General features: G+C 44.8%; 1 protein-coding gene across 1 annotated transcript in view; it reads right to left on the reverse strand.

Annotated features, from left to right (window-relative positions):
• CHD2 (chromodomain helicase DNA binding protein 2) overlaps positions 1–19,508 on the reverse strand; it is a 1,340,517-nt gene that overhangs the window by 748,995 nt on the left and 572,014 nt on the right. Inside the window, exons 7-8 of the mRNA XM_086956769.1 lie at positions 14,563–14,696; positions 110–335 (exon numbers count right to left, since the gene is read on the reverse strand). Coding sequence (XP_086812895.1) covers positions 110–335; positions 14,563–14,696 — 360 coding nt within the window. The remainder of the gene's footprint in view (positions 1–109; positions 336–14,562; positions 14,697–19,508) is intronic.

The raw sequence follows: 19,508 nt of genomic DNA on the forward strand, positions 1-19,508 counted from the left end.
TAGAAAGACTGTTATTGCTAAACGTGAAAATTAAAAACCATTAATTATTAACAGCATACAAGCTTTCAATAGTTTACAGGAAAGTAATTTATGAAATTATGAATCATACCACTGACGTATTTCATCCTCCTTTTTCTTAAAGTTCTCCAGTTTTTTCAGCCCCTTGACTTTCTGCTCCTGCAGGGACTCCTCACTCTCCCAGGTACTATGTATGTAAGACCAGCCTTTCCATTTAATGAGGTACTGAGGTTCTCCATCATCTTTCTCGGGGTTGTAGTCAGCATTAGGGTCGCCATTCTCTCCCACAGCATACTCCGTTGTGGAAGCTCCTGTGGCTGGACAAAGTTGAAAGAAAAATGTTCAGAGCCTTTTCAGGGTGTAAAAGTTTTATATTTCACATACTAACAATGAGAAAAAAAATAGTCCTTTATTATTACTCTCCTCCTGCTCATCACCTTAAATTTTGCATGCTTTACTGATTACAACTTGACATTTCTTGGTGCGTACAGAAAATGTGGATTTAGTGAAGGATTACGACATCTAAAATGGGCAAGACTTCTATTTGCTCAGTGGGGCAAAAGTGTGACAAAAATGAAAACAAGTTACTTAGCTGTAACTATAGTTATGCAGTATTGGTATCTTTCATAGATTCACATGCCTGAATCCTTCCCAGTCGTCGAAGCCGGAGTCCCACAGTAAAATACAAAAGCAGTACATAATAGTAGGCTAAAAGAAAGCCCAAGGGCCTAAATCTTAGTAGCCCATCTACATCATTATATGAAAATAAATAAAAAATAATTCCAACCAATCAGCTACCAGCACCCTCTAGAACCTTACCAGCAGAGGCAGTTCTCCTCAGATTTTCTAGGACAAGTGGGAATAAAGAATCACAATCCATAGGAACTGACTCGCCGGGGAGGCGGGTGGGTGCATGTGAATCTATGAAAGATATCAATACTGGATAAGGAAAATGCTACTTACCAGTATGCATCTGTTCTTGGCATGTAGAGCTGCAGATTACTACACTTAGCATTAGATCATCAACTGGTGTTGGGCTCGGATGATTGCATGTTTTTGTCGTCTTGGAAGAAGTCTTTTGTAGTTACGAGATAGGAGACTCCTCCCTTGGACGATAGTGCGCATGGGCATCGGCTCCATCCTTAGATTGTTTTTCGCCATGATGGGAAATGATGGAGTTAGTATAAGTAAAGAAAAGGATGTCCATGCGTGTGCATCTAAGTAAGATAAAACTGGAACAGATACAGGTAACGGGGGTTGGGAGGGCATGTAGTAATCTGTAGCTCTACATGCCAAGAACAGATGCATACTGGTAAGTAGCATTTTCCATTCGGGGCATATGAGCTGCAGATACTACACTTAGCATCGATTGTGCAGCAGTGTCTCCCCTAGCGGTGGTCACCTGTATCTGTTGCAGTAGTTTGAAAGAGTTTTAAGGACAGCTTGGCCTACTGCTGCTTGCTGCTTGGCTTGCACATTAAAACCGTACTGTTTAGTGAAGGTGAGTGTTGTAGACCATGTTGCTGTCTTGCATATGTCCTCTAGGGGAATGTTCCCTAAGAAAGCCATAGAGGCTCCTAGTTTGCGTGTGGAGTGCGCTCTAAGAGGAACTGTTAAAATTCGTTTTGCTGTTTGATAGCATATTTGTATACATTTTACAATCCACCTTGCAATTCCACCCTTAGAAATGGGGTTGCCTGTATGAGGTGGAGAGAAAGATAAAAACAATTGTTTTATTTTTCGAAAAGATTTAGTTTTATCTTTACAGTAGAGAAGAGCTCTTAACATCTAGTGTGTGTAGAGCTCTTTCTGCTACAGAGTCAGGGTTTTGGAAAAACACAGGTAACTCTACAGATTGGTTTAAATGAAAAGGAGTAATGACTTTTGGAAGTAATTTAGGATTAGTTCTTAGAACCACTTTGTTACGATGTAGTTGTAAAAATGGTTCTTGTATTGTGAAAGCTTGCATCTCACTTACTCTTCTAAGAGAGGTAATAGCAATAAGGAAAGCTGTTTTCAACGTGAGGAATTGCAATTCACATTTATGTAAATGCTCAAAAAATTGATACTTGTATAGTGCACTACTCACCCGCAAGGGTATCAAGGCACTTGTACAAATACCGCTGTGGAACCCGTCTTGGCTTTCCCTGTGAGGCGTCCACTCCTGGGCACCCCCAGGGTGAAGGCCAGGCATCAAAAGGAGGTCCCATGAGTCTTGTAAGAACAACGCTTAGGTTCCACACTGGAGAAGGTGGTAACCTGGGGGGAATGATTCTTTTTAATCCTTTGATAAATGCTTTAATAGCAGGCACTCTAAAAAGAGACATATGTTGTCTGTTATGTAAATACGCTGCAATTGCTGCAAAGTGCAGACGTAGGAATGAATATGCTAAGTTACATCTTTGTAAATGTAATGTAATGTAATGTAAGACATACTTTTATAGCGTGAACTGTCACCCAAAGGGTATTCTGGCGCTTTGACTCTACAAACATCACACACAGACAGGATCACACAGCCCTAGGGAAGAGAAGGGACTTCAGCCCCTTTTACCCTGTAAAAGGTAGCAAATTATATTCTGGATAGAGGCGTCCAGGGGATCAATTTGGTTATTGCTGCAATAAATGGCAAATCTCATCCATTTAGCAGCATAACAAGCTCTGGTAGTAGGTCTCCTGGCCTCTTTAATGATGTTCATACAGTCTGGTGGTAGGTTAAGATAACCAAACTCTAAGACTTCAGGAGCCAGATCGCTAAATTCCGTTGATTTAGGTCTGGATGTCTGATGTCTCCATGGTTCTGCGTTAGCAGGGATGGTGTGAGGCATAACTTTTGGTGTGGAACTAGAGAGCGTTCTAGTAGTGTGGTGAACCACGGTTGACGTGCCCATGTGGGAGCTACCAGGATTAATTTGAGAGACTGTTGTCTGAGCTTGCGTGCTACTAATGGTATTAGTGGTAGTGGCGGAAAAGTGTACGCAAAACATGTCCGACCAGTTCATCCATATCGCATTGCTCTTGGACAGCGGGTGTGGAAACCTGGTGGCGAAGGTGGCCATTTTGCGTTTCCTTGTCTGGATGACCCCACCTGTGGAAAAATGGTTGAAGAACCTGCGGATGTAGTTCCCATTTGTGAATTTGTTGTGTCTGCGGACTCAACAGATCTGCTATCGGATTGTGAACTCCTGGAAGGTGTTGTGCTAGCAGATATATATTTTGTGGAATGGCCCATCTCCAAATGTTCTGTGCAAGCTGGGACAGTTGTTGAGAGTGTTTCCCCCCCTGCTTTTGTATATAATACATAGCTGTCATGTTGTCCGCCCGGATTAAGACAGCTTTGTTTTGTACTTGTACTTGGAATGTTTTGAGTGCTAAGAATATTGCTAGCAGCTCTAGATGGTTGATATGGAACAATCTTTGTTGAATGGTCCATTGTCCTTGTGTCGTATGATGTAGGAGATGGGTTCCCCATCCTGTGAGAGAGGAGTCTGCTGTGAGTACTATTTGTGGAACAGGTTCGAGGAACGCCCGCCCCTTTGTCAAGTTTTTGGTGTTCCACCACTGCAGAGAGCGATGTGTGCGGCTGTCTACCAACACCAGGTCTGTTCGTTGCCCTTGAGCCTGGTTCCACTGTCGTGCTAGACATTCCTGTAACGGACGCATCTGCAGTCTTGCATATGGCACAATAAAAATGCAAGACACCAATATGCCTATTAGTCTCATGAACACTTTGGCTTGGAGAGAGTGTTGATGTTGGAAGACTGTGACTAAGGTTTGAATGCTCTGTATCCTTGCTGGACTGGGATACGCTAGAGCTGTAGACTGGTTTATTGTAGCCCCTAGATACTGATGTATACGAAAGGTTTGCAGGTGCGACTTGGTGTAGTTGATTGTGAACCCTAAGTCGTGCAATGTTTGAATTGTCTGATGGGTGTGTTGAACACACTGATTGAATGACTTGGCTTTTATGAGCCAATCGTCTAGATAAGGGAAGACATGTATTTGTTGTCTCCTGAGATGTGCTGCTACTACTGCAAGGCACTTTGTGAATACTCTTGGTGCTGTTGTCTCTCCGAATGTAAGGACTTTGAACTGATAATGTTGTCCTTCCAGTACAAACCTTAGATACTTCCTGTGAGCAGGATGTATCGGAATGTGAAAGTAGGCGTCCTTTCGATCTAGTGTTGTAAGGAAATTGCCTTGTTGCAGCAGTGGGAGCACTTGTTGCGAAGTGATCATATGAAAATGATCTGATTGTATGTAATGATTGAGGGGCCTGAGGTAGAGAATTGGTCTTAGTGTCCCATCCTTTTTGGGTATTAGAAAATACAGCGAGTAAACCCCTGTTCTTTGCTGTTGTAAAGGAACTATTTCTATTGCCTCCTTTTGAAAAAGCGACAGAACTTCTTGTTCGAGCAGAGTAAGGTGTTCTGCAGACATTGGACGCTGCCTGGGTGTTATGTGTGGAGGGGTTGCTATAAGTTCTAGGCAGTAGCCATACTGGATAATTTGTCTTACCCACTTGGCTGTTGTGATGGAACTCCAGACAGGTAGGAATGGTGTTAATCTGCCCCGCACAGGAGTGGAATGATTTCGGGGAAGCGGAGGCAAGTCACTGTTATGTAGTGTAAGCGGTTCGATTATTGTTGTTACCCAGACCTCTTCCTTTGTTGTTGTTTCCTATATCCTCCTCTAAAATATCCCTTGTTAGAGGATGTTTGTGTGTTAGATTTGAAGGATGTTGTATTGTCTGCTCCAGTCTGTTTGGAGCCTCCTCTGTAGAAGGAGCGCCAAAAGGAACTTTTAGCTTGTGTGGACTGTAAAGCTCCCATAGATTTGGCAGTATCTGTATCCTTCTTCATCTTTTTAAGTGCTGTGTCTACCACTGGTCCAAATGGTTGATTTAAAATGGTAGTTTGGACTTCCTGTTTAAATCCTAAAATGCGTAGCCACGCATGTCTTCTAAGTAGGACACTAGTTTTTACAGCTCTAGATGCAGCGTCTGCCACATCTAGTGCGCACTTGATGGAGGCATTAGAAATGCGCTTGCCTTCTTGTATAAGGTCGTTTGCCTGCTCCTTATATTGGTCAGGTAGATGTTTTAATAGTTTCTCTAACTGATCGTAATGAGCCCTATCATATCTTGAAAGGAGGGCTCGTGTGTTAGCTATACACCATATGTTGGTAGATTGCGCAGCTATTCTTTTGCCTGAAGCATCTATTACTTTGGATTCTTTGTCAGGAGGGGGTGCCTCACCTGACGTTTGTGAGTTTGCCCTTTTCCTAGAATTTGACACAACTAGTGAATCTAATGGCAGTTGTCCTTTAATGTAGGCTGGATCTGCAGGTGCAGGCCTATTTTTTTTCTCAATTCTAGGGTTCAGGATCCTAGTACGTACAGGGTCTTTAAATATCTCTGGATCATGTTTGATGACCCCTTTAATCATGGGAAGAATTTGAACAGACCTTTGCGATTGTTCAAATGTGTCTAACAGAAATCTTCCTCTGCCTCATCAGAATGCATAGTGACTCCATGGTAAATGGCAGCTCTGTTCAGCAGGTGACCAAAACCAATGTGATCTTCTGGGGGAGAAGGTTTTGATGGATATGACTGTGGGTCAGGGATATCTGGCACATTCTGTGGGTTTGGGTACTCCCAGTCTGTATCATCTACAGGGTATGGGAAAGGCTCATCTGGATCCATCCCTCTCCCTAAACTATACTCATCATTTTGAGGCGAGTGTGAAGACAGAAGAGGAGAATGTGGAGGAGAAATCTGTGGAGAATTGTTAAGAGGAACATGGGATAAATGAGAAGGAATTATAGGAGAAGAAGGGTGCATAGGAGATGTGGCAGAGTCCTTCTTCTTGGCAGGTACTACAGGTGTGGGTGTTGTATCTGCCTTCCTCTTCTTGTGTGGTGTAGTGGATACATGACCTGTCTTTGGGTAAATGTAGATCTTCTTTTGCTGAGGATCTGGTTGGAAAAGGTCTTCCCCTTGTGGAACCTTTGTCAGCGCCGATTTTTTCGGTACCGGACGAGGCTGCTGTCTGTCTTTAGCCTTAGGAGGTGTTACAATGTCCTTTGGCGTAGTTTTCGGCACAGACAGTGTTCTTTTCAGTGTCGAAGCCTGTTTCGAGGGCTTGGACGTATCGGAATCAGGCATTGTCGGTTTCGGTACCGAAGACGATGGCTTTGGAGTGGAAGCTGGTCTCGTAGGCTTCGAGGCGTCGGACGCTGGCTTCATATCTTTGTCTTTAGAAGTCGACGGTTTCGGAGCCGAGACTTCTTTCGGTTTCGGTGCCGATGGAGCTTGTGGGATCGGCACGTACGGATTGCTCGGTACAGAGCTAATAGGATGGCTTAATTACTTTCTTCGGAGCTGGGCTCAATGGTGGGGCTTTCGAAGTGTTTTTTTCGGTCACGACTGGGCCCCGGAGGCGGAGTGTTGACCTTTGCCTTCGATCTGGGTGCTGTGTATGATGCAGGGGCAGTAGTACTCAAGCGCTGACCCGATGGTATGGAGTCATCTGAGTCGTCTGCTTCTGATAATATTTGGAGATCATCGGAATCTTCTTCAGGAACGAGCGGAACCTTTTTGTTGAAGCTATCCACCGGTTCCGGAGCTGATCTCTGCATGTCGTGTCCACGGGCCCTCCGATTAGGATGGTATTCTTGGATCGAAAGGATGCGTAGGCTGTACTGCTGGATTCGTCGTGTTCTGGCGATAAGCACAGGTTGCAGACCTCGTGGTGGTCACTGTGGGGAAACTTTGCTCCACACTCGGGGCATTTCTTGAATGGTGTCCTTTCCATGAGGTGTAGGCGTCACGGCACGGATAGGCCCAACGTCCCGCGTCGACGACCGGAATCGAGCTGATGGAGTCGAAAACGATGTTAGTCGATATCGAAGGTAGCTCGGTAAAGTTTTAATATGTTTTTTGCGCTTCGAAGCGCTTGAAAAGTCTATTTCTAGCCGGAGCGGAAAAAGTTCATCCGAACCCAGTGGCGGAAAAGAACAATCTAAGGATGGAGCCGATGCCCATGCGCACTATCGTCCAAGGGAGGAGTCACCTATCTCGTGACTAAAGACTTCTTACAAGACGACAACAACAAGCAATCATCCCAGCCCAACACCAGGTGCCAATCTAATGCTAAGTGTAGTATCTGCAGCTCATATGCCTCAAACCTGTAGTTACAGGTAAGTAACTTGTTTTCTTATCCAGTATTGTGGTATCTTTCATAGATTCACATGCCTGAATCAGAATAGCAAGCAATAGTGTCGTTTTATGATGGTGAGCGATAAGGTTCATAAACTCTCAAAACACATCCATAAAGGCTGGACCATTAACCAGCTAAATACACCTTCAAAGAAATAAAATGCATATTCAGAAACATTACTTAAGTAAGGCAAGGTTATAAACACAAAGAAAATGCATATATTTAAATGAACAAACATGTATTATATGTCACATGCAACATTGCAGAATATAAAGGTAAAAGTACCTGATACTGGTCTTAGTGAAAAAGATGTCGAACAACCGCTTGTCCTACAGATGCATCATCCTGCTGCGCAGATTGCAGACAGTAGTGTTTTGTGAACGTGTGGACATTTTTCCATGTCGCAGCACGACAGATATTTTCCAAAGTTATTCCAGCAAACAATGCAGTAGGAGCTGCTATAGTGCTGGTTGAATCTACTTTCACCTTTCTCTGCAAAGGTTTGTTGGCCTGGTCATGGCAGAAATGACTCGTAGAAGCCAGCCATCTGGCTATTGTTGCCTTTGTTACTGCAGTCCTAAGTGTGGCTTGACCATAGGCCACGAACAGTTGGTTGGATCGCCTGATGTCCATAGTCTTCTGTAAATAGAATTTTAAACAACGTTTTATGTCAAGCGAGTGTAACGCTCTCTCAGCTGGCGTGGATGGATCCGGGAAGAAAAGTCTAAACTTTACCGGTTCATTTAAGGGAAATTGAGACGGTACTTTAGGGATGAATCTAGGATTTGTTCGAAGAGTTACATAATCCTTAGTGAAATGCAAAAAGGGTTCTGAGATAGTGAAGGCTTGGATTTCACGAACCCTTCGAGCAGAAGTAAGGGCCAGCAAAATGGCAACCTTCCACGTTAGAAACTGGAGATCAGCCTTGTGAATAGGTTCAAATGGTCTTCTCTTCAATTGCGCCAAGACAGTATTTAGTTCCCACTCTGGAGGAGGTGCACGTATTGGAAGGAAAACTCGGAAGAACCTTTTCATAAATTGTTTGACAAGCGAAGAGGAACAGAGAAGGTTAACAGAGAAGGTTGATTGGAACTTTTCTTGAATCTGGAAAGAGCAGCAAGATGAACCTTAATCGATGAAAAAACAAGCCCAGTTTAGGCATGGGACAATAAATAAGGAAGAATTTGTTCCGTAGGAGCTTGGATAGGGTGGACATTATTCACCTCACACCACAAACAGAATCGCTTCCACTTTAAGCGATAAGTCTTGACAGTACTCTGAGCACGAGACTTAGCCAAAATCTCACAACAGTCCTGAGAAATGTTCAGATCTTTGAATTTTAAGAAATCCAGAGCCATGCGTGCAAGCGCAGCAACTGTGGATCTGGATGAAGTATTTGACCCCTCTCCCTTGACAACCTTTTGAGTGTTGGAATCAGGTGGATAGGTTTGTCCTGAGATAGGAGAAGCAGCTCCTGGAACCGATATTGCCTTGGCCAACGGGTGCAATCAGGAGGAGAAGGCAGCCCTCCATTTTCATTTTGCAGAGCACTATCGGGATCAAAGGTATTGGGGGGAAAAGAGTATGCACAATTCCCTGACCATCACATGGACAGGGCATTCCCCCTAGATCCCTGTTGAGGGAACCGGTTGGCGTAATTTTGGCATAGTGCTGGTTTGCCCCAAATCTGGAAGATTCTGTTCACCTGCTTCTGCTCCAATTCCCATTCGTGACAGCCCGAGAGAGATCTGCTCAGGGTGTCAGCCAAAGTATTTTGAAGTCCATTGACCTGTTCTGCTCTCAAGGTTATATTGTAGAGAGTGACCCACTCCCACAGTTCCTGAGCTTCCTGCGAAAGAGACAGTGGTTTTGTTCCCCCTTGTTTGTTGATGTAATACATGCTGGTTGTATTGTTGGTACGGACCAGTACTGAGGAGCCCGCAATCCTCGTGAGAAATGCCTGCAGAGAGAGAAAGATGGCGCGAAGCTCCAATCTGTTGATATACTGCTGATAGTATTCTTGGGACCATCTTCCTTGAATCTGTAAACCTTGCAGATGACCTCCCCATCCCTCCATGGAGGCTTCGGTCGTTAAAACGAATTCTGGAGTAGTTGGTAGGAAAGTGAGGCCTGGAGCCAAGTTTGCTGTCTGAGACCACCAATGCAGAGAATCTATCATGTGCGATGTGACCCTGATGGATTCGTCGAAAGACCCTACGGCTTGCTGCCATTGTGGGTGCAATTCCTCCTGCAGAGGTTTCATTTCTGAGTCGTGCCAATGGTATGAGGTTTACTGCAGATGAACACATCCCCAGAAGAGAAGCGAACATCTGGACAGAAACTGCCTTTTTTTGCGATTGACATTGCCAATTTTTGGAGACGTAACTAGCGGTCCTTTGACAAGAATGCTTTGTGCTGTATCGTGTCTAGCATTGCTCCCAGAAAAGGAATCACCTGAAGAGACGTAGCTGTGACTTGTTGTCATTGAGAGTGAGGCCTAGAGTCCAAAAGAGTTGTAGACATGTTGAGATAGCGTCTCCGGTTGCCTGTTCCGAAGGACCTTTCAGCAACCATTCGTCTAGATAAGGAAACACTTGTATTCCTTGAGATCTCAATTTCGCTGCCACTGGTGCCAGGCATTTCGTGAAGATCCTTGATGCCGATTTCAGTATGAATGGGAGCACCTTGAACTTATAGCGGACACCAGCCACTGTGAATCGAAGGTATTTGCGATGTTAGGGATGTGAAAGTATGCATCCTCCAGATCCAGAGAAGACATAAAATCCCCTTCTTTTAGACCGCTTAAAACTTCGGCAAGCGTGACCATCCAGAAACTCTGTTTCTTCAGGAATTTGTTGAGTACGCGGGGGTCCAGGATCGGGCGCCACTCCCCTGATTTCTACTTGATGAGGAAGAATAGAGAATAGACCCTGGTTCCCCTTTGAGACGATGGAACATTCTCTATCGCATTTTTGCAGAGAATTTTTAAGGCTTTAATGAACAGTAAGTGTAGACGAGGGGGTGGGGGAGAGGGACCCCTGGGCGGGGTAGTAGGTGGCTGTTTGATGAATTCCAGGGTGTGACCGTTGTTGACTAGGTCGAGAACCCATCGATCCGAAGTTATCTGTTGCCACTTGTGAGCAAAAGCTGTAATTTTTGTGCCCACGTGGAGGGAGGGAATGAGGACTGGCGTCCTGGTTAAATCATTGCTTCCTGTTGGTATCGCGATCTTGATTGTTCAATCGCTTTCGACCACCCTGACAGAAGAAACTAGCTGAAGAGGATTGTTGGTAAGATGTTTGGCTGTAAGGCTATCTATACTTTGTCTGATATTGCCTATTTTGTTGATTTGATATCCTCCACTTGATTGAAAACCACGACCCCTTGCACCTCATAATGATCCCCGCCTTTACTGTAGAGTGCCCAATGATTTAGCAGTATCAGTATCCGTCTTTATAACAAGGAGGGCTGCATCAATGTGCTTTCTGAATAAGGATTCTCCATCATAGGCCATGTCTAAAATCTTTGTTTGTACTTCTGGCCTAAAAGATGTAGCTTTAAGCCATCCCTGGCATCTGAGTACTGCAGCACCGGCAAGTTGGCGTATGCAATGTCCAGAGCGCAATCTAGGATCTCAGAAGCAGCTCGTTGCCCCTCCAAAAGTATCTTTCTTGAGTCCTGTTTACGGTCTTCAGGAATGAGATATATAAATTCTGCCAAATCTGACCACATCTGGCGGTCAAACGGCCGAGTATTGCCAGAGAATTTGCGGCTTTAATGGAGGCTGCATCCATGGTGGAATTTTTTTTACCTATAAGGTCTAAGCTCCATCCTTCATTATTAGGCAGTGTTGTTATGGGCGTAGCCGGATTTTTGGATCTTTGTTGGGCGGCTTGCGAAATTACTGAATCTGGTTGGGATGACCAATTAGGCAAGATGGAGTATCAGGAGGAGCACAGTACTTCTCAATGCAAGGGAGTACAGCCGGGATGGAAGCAGGCATTTTCATAATCTTTATTCCTTCATTCCAGATATAATCAATGGTAGGAACCGCTCATGTGACCTTTCTATACTCTTCTTTAAAGAAATGTAAAAAGCAATCCGTGTGTTCTACTGTAACCGGCAATTGAAATCTAGATGCTGCACGTTGCATCAAATTATGAAAACCCCCGATGTCCTCAGGGGGAGCATCCGAAGGCTGGGGAATGGGTGGAGAAGGCATTGGTATGATATAATCATCCCAAGGATCCACGCTAGTAGCTTTCTCAGGAAACTAACCCTCTTCAACCTCTTCCTCCAAGGAGGAAGTATCATGGTGTATTTGTGGCAATGGATCAGAAGAAGGGTGAGGACGCGAAGCAGGAACGTCTGTTTGAGGTAACGGATCCGGTACCTCCGTTGGAGGTGGATTGTCTGGGACAGCCTGTTGTGGGAGGAACCTTTGACGGTAATCCGCCAGCATGGCTTGGAGGTCTTGAAGGGAGATGACTCACTTCTCTATGACCCAACTCCTTTCTAGGAGGTCTATGATACGGCATCTTGGAATAAAATGCCCTCATACCTGCGTACCATCCCAGAACACAGTTGCTTCTGTAAGAAGCTGAAGACATGGCTTTTTGAAAACTAAGCTATCACTTCATCATCTCTTTGTCAGAGCTGTCTGCAAGCACCACGAGACTCTTGGGAGTGAATATGGCCGATACAAATGTCCCTGACTTGAAGATCTTCCTGATAATTGTGTTCCTGATCATCTTCTTTTTGGCACTTTATGTTAAGTTATAATCTTCATCGTCGACATACGTTTCCAAGATATGAGATGGCAAAAGAGGAGATATTTTACTATAACCCTGCCTATGAGAAGTCTTTAGCTAAAAATGTGTATACGATATAGGCGTTGATTGTGAAGGTAAAGGTACTACGGCTGATGTCTGAGAGACAAATTCTACAATCCTTAGCAACATGCTCAGGATGAAGGCAGTAGACATGGACCCTCTTTTCACAGGTCCTACAAGGTCTAAAAAGAGCCTTCTTGTCAGACATTCTGAAGAAAAGAATTTAAGAACTGAGTAGGTACTCAGGGAGACTCCCTTCCACACGACGTGTGGTGAAAATCTGAGGAGAACTGCCTCTGCTGGGAAGGTTCTAGAGGGTGCTGGTAGCTGATTGGTTAGAACTATTTTTTAGTTCTTTTCATATAATGATGTAGATAGGTTACTAAGATTTAGACCCTTGGGCTTTCTTTTAGCCTACTACTGTCATTTACCTACGCACTGCTTTTGTATTTTACAGTGGGAATCCCGCCTCGACGACGGGGAAGGATTCAGGCATGTGAATTTATGAAAGATACCCCAATACTGGATAAACCGCATCTTTTCAGCCACTATTTTCTAAATTGTTTGAACAATCAGAGAACTCCGCACCAGCCAAGTGTGCACTGCCAGAAAATGAACCTCTGCTTGGTTGCAGTTCTTTTACATAGTCTACCAAATCCCCAGTAGCCCGCTGAAAAGAACTCTAATGCTTACTATTTTTGGTGTGCTAAATATTAACTTTTACGCGGGTGACATCTTTAATTTTTTGGGTTGCAGGTTTGTGGACCAAGGAGATTTCGGAACTATTTTAAACTATAACCTCAGCAAAAGGGTCTCAGGATGCACTGAGTGTACAGTTTGCATACAGAAGACTATCCATGTGGTAACACTGGTTACAGAGCTTAACTTTACGTACAAATATAATGCCTAGAATTTGGGATTGAATCTCATCTACAGAGTGTGCTATCACAATCAACTTTGTTGTGTCTAAACTACTTTCACAGGTCCTTTGAATTACCTGTTAATAGATCTCTTCATGTTATAGCAGTAGATGGCCTCTGGGTTTGTGTTGTATTTACCATGTCATTCTACATCTAAGTTTCCAACCACAACCACATTCTACTGAGAGCTATAACTGCTTGACTTTGCTATCACTGAAAATTGATCAGAGGATTAATGTGGCTATACAAACGGGGCACATTAGTATTGGCTGCACAGGAACAACACTGGAAAGTAATAATACCTAGTTTTGATAAGTTACGAGTGATCACAATTTGCCCCAATACACCTAGAAAATGACCCACACAGATATCCCATGAAGGTGTGAAAGACATCTTATTTTAAGGAAGTCTTATTTCCTAAACACTCAAAGTGTAGACAGAGGAAATTCCTCAAATGTAGCACTGCTGGTGATGTAAGAAGGTAATGTTTAGATTCATATTATAAAAGACTTGAGGGTATACATCACAAGATACAGACATAGTAGGTTTTGGCACCAGTGATATCTCCCACTCACAGCAATGTACCAAGGCTGAATTGGAGCAGTGCCAAGGTCTACTTCAAATGAGATAAATGTCTCCTCTTCCAGTGATGCTTGGTGGAATCAGCTTGGTGGTTGATCTCCCAGCCGCATAACTGTTTGCGGAACTTTAGTGTCTGCTCCAGTGTGTGAAGTGAACGAGACAGGGAAGCCATTCTCCCAACAGTGCAAACCCTGGATGAGTTTAGTTTTCCTTTCCAAACTGCCTTTGGGTGCATGCTCAAACAGGCATCACACGCACCAAAGTTATAGTGTGAACTCAAATACCCTGTTACCCTGGTAAGAGGCGCTTATTAGCATTAAAAGGCTTGAACTTGGTTGTGGGTAATTGTGCCCTGAAAAAAAGTAAAAATGCTCAGAAATAAATTAAGAAAAAAAGAAAAATGAAAACCTTTCCTTCCAATCTGTTAAACTGATGTGAGTAATGGAGCTGATGGCACTGGCATTAGAAGCAAATCTATGAAACCACTCTATAAGCAGACATTTGTATACCTCTTCTCCAAAAGCCACTGTAGCAGCATTTAGGGGATAGACAGCACACCATAAAATGTTTGTTGATCCACTCGTATGTCCACTCTTATGTCTGGCAATATTCTCTAAGAAAATTATTTAAAGGGTACAAAGGAAGACTGTAGCACAACCACCCAGGCTAATCAATATAAGTAAGACAGTCTAAATATGAATCAGAATTGAAAGAATTGTTTCATTACACTATACAACAGAAGCCAAAGATAATTCTGAATTACAGCAATGGATGTTATAAAAGTGTGATCAATTTGTTTTTGCTTTTGGTTGCTTTTAAACATCTTTGGCTCGTCTATAACATTCACAATGAGGTTCTTAAAAGACACAGTATATTTCTTCCATAATGTTGTGATACTGCACACAGTTTGGAGGGCTGAAAAGAGTATAGTTGTGCGCTATTTATTTTCACCAATTGCTTACATTTGTTTTTTTTCTTATAGCTGTTACCCACCTCCCTTCTTTCCAATTCTTGATTCAAAAACTCTCTCAATGGTTTCACTGTTGTCAGGCTCCTCCTCAACCACGTCTCCACCCATTTCAATTAGGTCATCAGAGTCGGTTTCAAAGTCATCATCTTCTTTATAACTGCGAAGAAAAAGGTTATGCTTTGCTCTTCAATTTCAACATTTGGGACACATGTTTATAAATCATTTTTTATGAACTTATAATGAAAGGCAAAGTTGCAATCACTGAAAAAGTCAATAGCACTACTTGTTAGATGCTATGGACATGAAGGCCACTTCCATAAACCCACACTAACTTCAGTAAATTTGCTTCTCTAGTCCTCAATCTGTCTAACAGAGCACACAAATCGTTCACTAAGGCCGAAAACTGCACTACAAGTTACATGCTCATTTTATATATGTAATTGCGTTATTTACAAGGACCGGAAAGCAGAAATTCACTGCAGGCATGCAAGAGGCAGACATCAGACCCATTCTCTACGTTTGCCTAAAATGGTGCCATGGGACCGGTACCAGTGAAAGGCTAATACACTCAGCTATCCAGCTGCACCCCTAATCACACAAAGCTCAAATGATGGCAGACAGAAGCTATCGCTTGGCTGTTTCCACTAGGCTTTACATACACACAGGGAAAGTGAATCTGTTTTCCAATTTTCCCAGTACGTCCTCCCTAACATTACTTAAATACACACAAGAAGACTGTGTTCTTAGACATTCCAGAGTGTTCTGAGACGCAGGGGAGGGCTTAATTCCATGAATCATATCCTAATGATGAATACAAACCAGCATTTGCAAAGTAATAGGTCTAGCATTTAAGAGAAATTAAGCTATTGGCAATGTAAATGACAATGCCTTTTATTTATAAGGCATTGCCATTTACAATGTTAACAGTTCAAAATCTTGTAAATGCAAGACCTATTTCACTTTAAAGAAGAGGCTGCCATTGTCACGGGCTGCTTGGAAAGTGAAAGCGCTCATGGCGCCTGAATGTTGCAGGAAAGCATATTGTGCCTGCAGTAGGAGAAACTTATTAAAGAAAATAGTGCTTACAGACTAAATAAGACACATCATGTAACAACAGAAGTAAAAGGGCCAGTCCTCTTGGGAGGTTATAAAGGAAGACAAGGTGTTCCTAAGGAGAGACTAATACGCCTGTTAACGAATCAGAAGTCAGCATTAACAAAGAACAATGACACAAGCCAATGAAAATATGGGAGGTGAGTGGGAGGAGCTTCAAGTCCATACTGGAATACAGCATGCCTTGCAGAGCAGCGCATGCACTACCTAGGCTCGACCTAAAAAGGATACAGACTTGTCACCCTGATTAATGCATGGCAATAGTGCAGTGCAAACTCTGCATCTTTAATTAGAGGTATCATGTGATAAAACACCTCCAGTACAGTACAATTAAGGGATCACCCCCATAGAATCGGTAATAACTAAATAGTTACTTACCTATAGGTGCAGTTTTGCAGCATGAAGAATTTTCTGAATTGACATGCTCTGCATTATTGCACCATCTAGTAGTTGGGTCCGAAATTGTCTTATTTCTACTTTTCTTTTTACTGCTCGCTGCGAAAAGCGCGCGAAAGTGCGCTCTCGCTGAGAGAACTATATCTGTCGGCTCAGCCGACAATGAGGGGAGACAAGAGCTGGCCACACGCGCAGCATTGTCTATGGCAGAGTCGGATTCCGACGCGCGCCTTGGTATTGGGTCGCGCGCATCGGAATCCGACTCTGCCATGCGCCGTATGTTTCAGTTTCGTTTTGACCATCTGCACGACGCGACCGGGCAGATAGACAGCTGACAGTTTACCTTTGTGTGTATCACCGCAGCCAGTGCGAGTGTTGGCAGGTGTCTTCAGGGAGGGGTGAGAGCCGCAAGCTGCTTGCAGTGACCTCTTACCTCCCGGGTGCATCCTCTGTGAAGAGAGCGCTGTACTGGCTTCTGCTGCAGGCATTACCACCACTGCAATTTTGACTGAAAGTACCCAGCACTTTCCTCCAGTTGCTAGGGAGGATGCAGTGTCGAGAGACCACAGCTAGGGCGCTGCCAATACTCTCGGAGAATATCGCGATTCTCTCCGCCGAAAACAGCAGGCCACACTCTGTTCCTGGAAGTTTATTTGGGAAAACGGAGGTGCGCAGTGCCGGGAGGCTCCCTTCTAGACCTCATTTGGGACAATTCACTCCGGTAAGCGTTCCATGAGCACACACAGGCCACAGCCACTTTTTCAGTGCAGCGGGCTGTGCCTAATAATGCTGGCGGTGCAAACAGGTGATCGGGGCATGGCCTTTGTCCTGGGGGCTGCTCCAGGAGGCTTTGCGGGCTCGCTTTCCCCCGCTGAAGGGAGAGGGGGGGGGAGGGGGATTCCCTTGCCCGCAGGGCACGCAGTGTCTTATTTAGCTGCTTCAGAACACTGCTGGCAGGACGCTCCTCGCAGGGCACCGAGAGAAGGTGTACAAGGGGGGGTTTGCAGTTAGCAATTTTTCTGCAGCGCTTGGGGTGTCACGGGTAGGTTGCTGCGGGGGCATGTGCAGAGGGACAGACGCGGGGCCTTATCGCTGGACGTTAAAATCTTTGTCCGGTTGTCTTCCGCCGAACTTCCCCTAATCGTGCTGGCAGCAGGTGTGATATGGGGTGACTCTGGCTCGCAGATAGCAGCAGGGCGGCTTGTCGACCTTAAAGTTCCCGGGGCTGCTGCTTTGCATGCGTACCGCATAGGCCTTCCTAGCACTGCCAGCTGTACTCCGCTTTTCCGGCGCTAGATGCATAGGTGCAGAAGGTGACTCTGCTACGGCTTGCCACCATGCTGGCCCATGCTCTGCTCACCTGTAGGCACTGTGGCCGTTGTGCTCTTGATGTTGGCTCTTCGCCCACGTGGGCACTTGCGGAGCGTAGGGGTCCTTGTCCCTTACAGTGAACACGCGATGTGTGCTGCGGCACTTCCACCTCTACTTTTCACAGTTTTTCTGATTCTGTGCTGGAAGCGGGGGTGCCGTAGATGCTGGCAGCACTGCCCCTCTGGAAGACGAACAAAGTGGCTGCCACACGCGTAGGTGTCCTCTGCTGGGTAGTGGCTTCATGCACTTTTCGTTTACTGGCCTTCTTCATCTCTACTTCTGTGGACTTAAATAGACAAACAACATTTTTTTTCCCCTTGGCTTCACTGTGCTCTTTACACAGCTCGCCAGTTTACGAAACAAGTTATAGTCTATGTGGGAAGTTTGAGATGCTGGTGTTTATGGCAACTGTGTGTTCCACATATGCCACTGCAGTAAAGATAACAATCTTTGCTACAAGCCTAATTTGCACTTTATTATCCCGTCACTGTCTCCTTTCCCAACACTTCGAGAAACTATTCAAACTTATCATACTCGCCCAGACTGCTTGGCTCCCTTCTTTTTCTGATAAAAAAGCGTGAAGACATTACAATTAGCTTTAAGGCAATTTTACCCTTTGTGATAATCTACATCTTTCGACAAAATTGAGTTGATTTAAGTTTCTTTTTTGCTTGCTTTGGTGCATTTAATAAATGTATTTATTTATTTAAAAAATATGTTTACAATTTGCTGTTATGGAAACTGAAGTAGAGGATGTGGCATAATAGCCAAAGCCGCTGACTTTACCCACCACTGCCAAATACGCCATGATTGCACAGACTTGCACGCAGAAGACAGCATTATACTTGCCTGGGTTCTCATCAAGTATTTTAGCTGAACAGTCCCAGCAATGGCTCAGTTTTTCACCGTACTCGTCTCCTCTGTGCACATCTGACGCATTATTTCATCGTACTCGACCCCTTCAGAATACATCAACCCGTTATTTCACCAATCTCTTCCCCTTCAGCACTCGCAGAACACGTTATTTCAAAGTCCAATACATTACAGATGGGACACGCTATTTCACGTCCCTTCAGCACCCTCACACACCCTCACTCACCCTCCCTACCCCCTTCACCCTCACACACCCTCACCCACCCTCTCACCCTCACCCACTCTTTCACCCTCCCCCACCCTCAAACACCCTCTCACCCACTCCTTCACCCTCACACACCCCCTCACTCTCACACACCCTCACCCTCACACACCCTCACACACCATCTCTCTGGTTGCACCGCTTTGTTCGCCATAAGTTGGCAGGATATACTCAGACGTGAGTCCCTTGCTCACTTTGCCACTGGATTCAAGCAAGCCTGGCTGAAGACGGCTGTAATGCCAGAAACCGGTCCTAGGAAGCTTGTTTCCGGTCCAGGGAAGGCATTGCTTGGCAGTTCGGGCTGGACTGTTCCCATGAGGCACAGGGTCAGACTGATTTGCATTTGGCCATGTCTGAACTGGGGTGGCAGAGTGGGCTAAAGAACGGTGATGGATTAAACCCAGATCAGTTGACTGGGTTTGAGTGTTTGATTGGTTCAGATGCTCCGTCCATCACCACCTCCTTTTGTACCGCTTTGTTCGCCATAAGTTGGTAGGGTATGCTCAGACGTGAGTCCCTTGCTCACTTTGCCAGTGGATTCAAGCAAGCCTGGCTGAAGACGGCTGTAATGCCAGAAACCGGTCCTAGGAAGCTTGTTTCCGGTCCAGGGAAGGCATGGCTTGGCAGTTCGGGCTGGACTGTTCCCATGAGGCACAGGGTCAGACTGATTTGCATATGGCCATGTCTGAACTGGGGTGGCAGAGTGGGCTAAAGAACGGCGATGGATTAAACCCAGATCTGTTGACTGGGTGTGAGTGTTTGATTGGTTCAGATGCTCTGTCCATCACCACCCCCTTTTGTACTGCTTTATCCCACAGATCATGCCATCACTCTTCCCACATTAAACCTCTTCAGGACAGCATCAACCATGTCTCTGAACAGAGGCATCCCACCACATGTCATGCCCGTTACTGGTGCCTGCACATCATCAGAGAACCCAGTTGATCTGAGACA

This window comes from Lissotriton vulgaris, chromosome 2_1, assembly GCF_964263255.1.
Source record: "Lissotriton vulgaris chromosome 2_1, aLisVul1.2, whole genome shotgun sequence".
NCBI lineage: Eukaryota > Metazoa > Chordata > Amphibia > Caudata > Salamandridae > Lissotriton > Lissotriton vulgaris.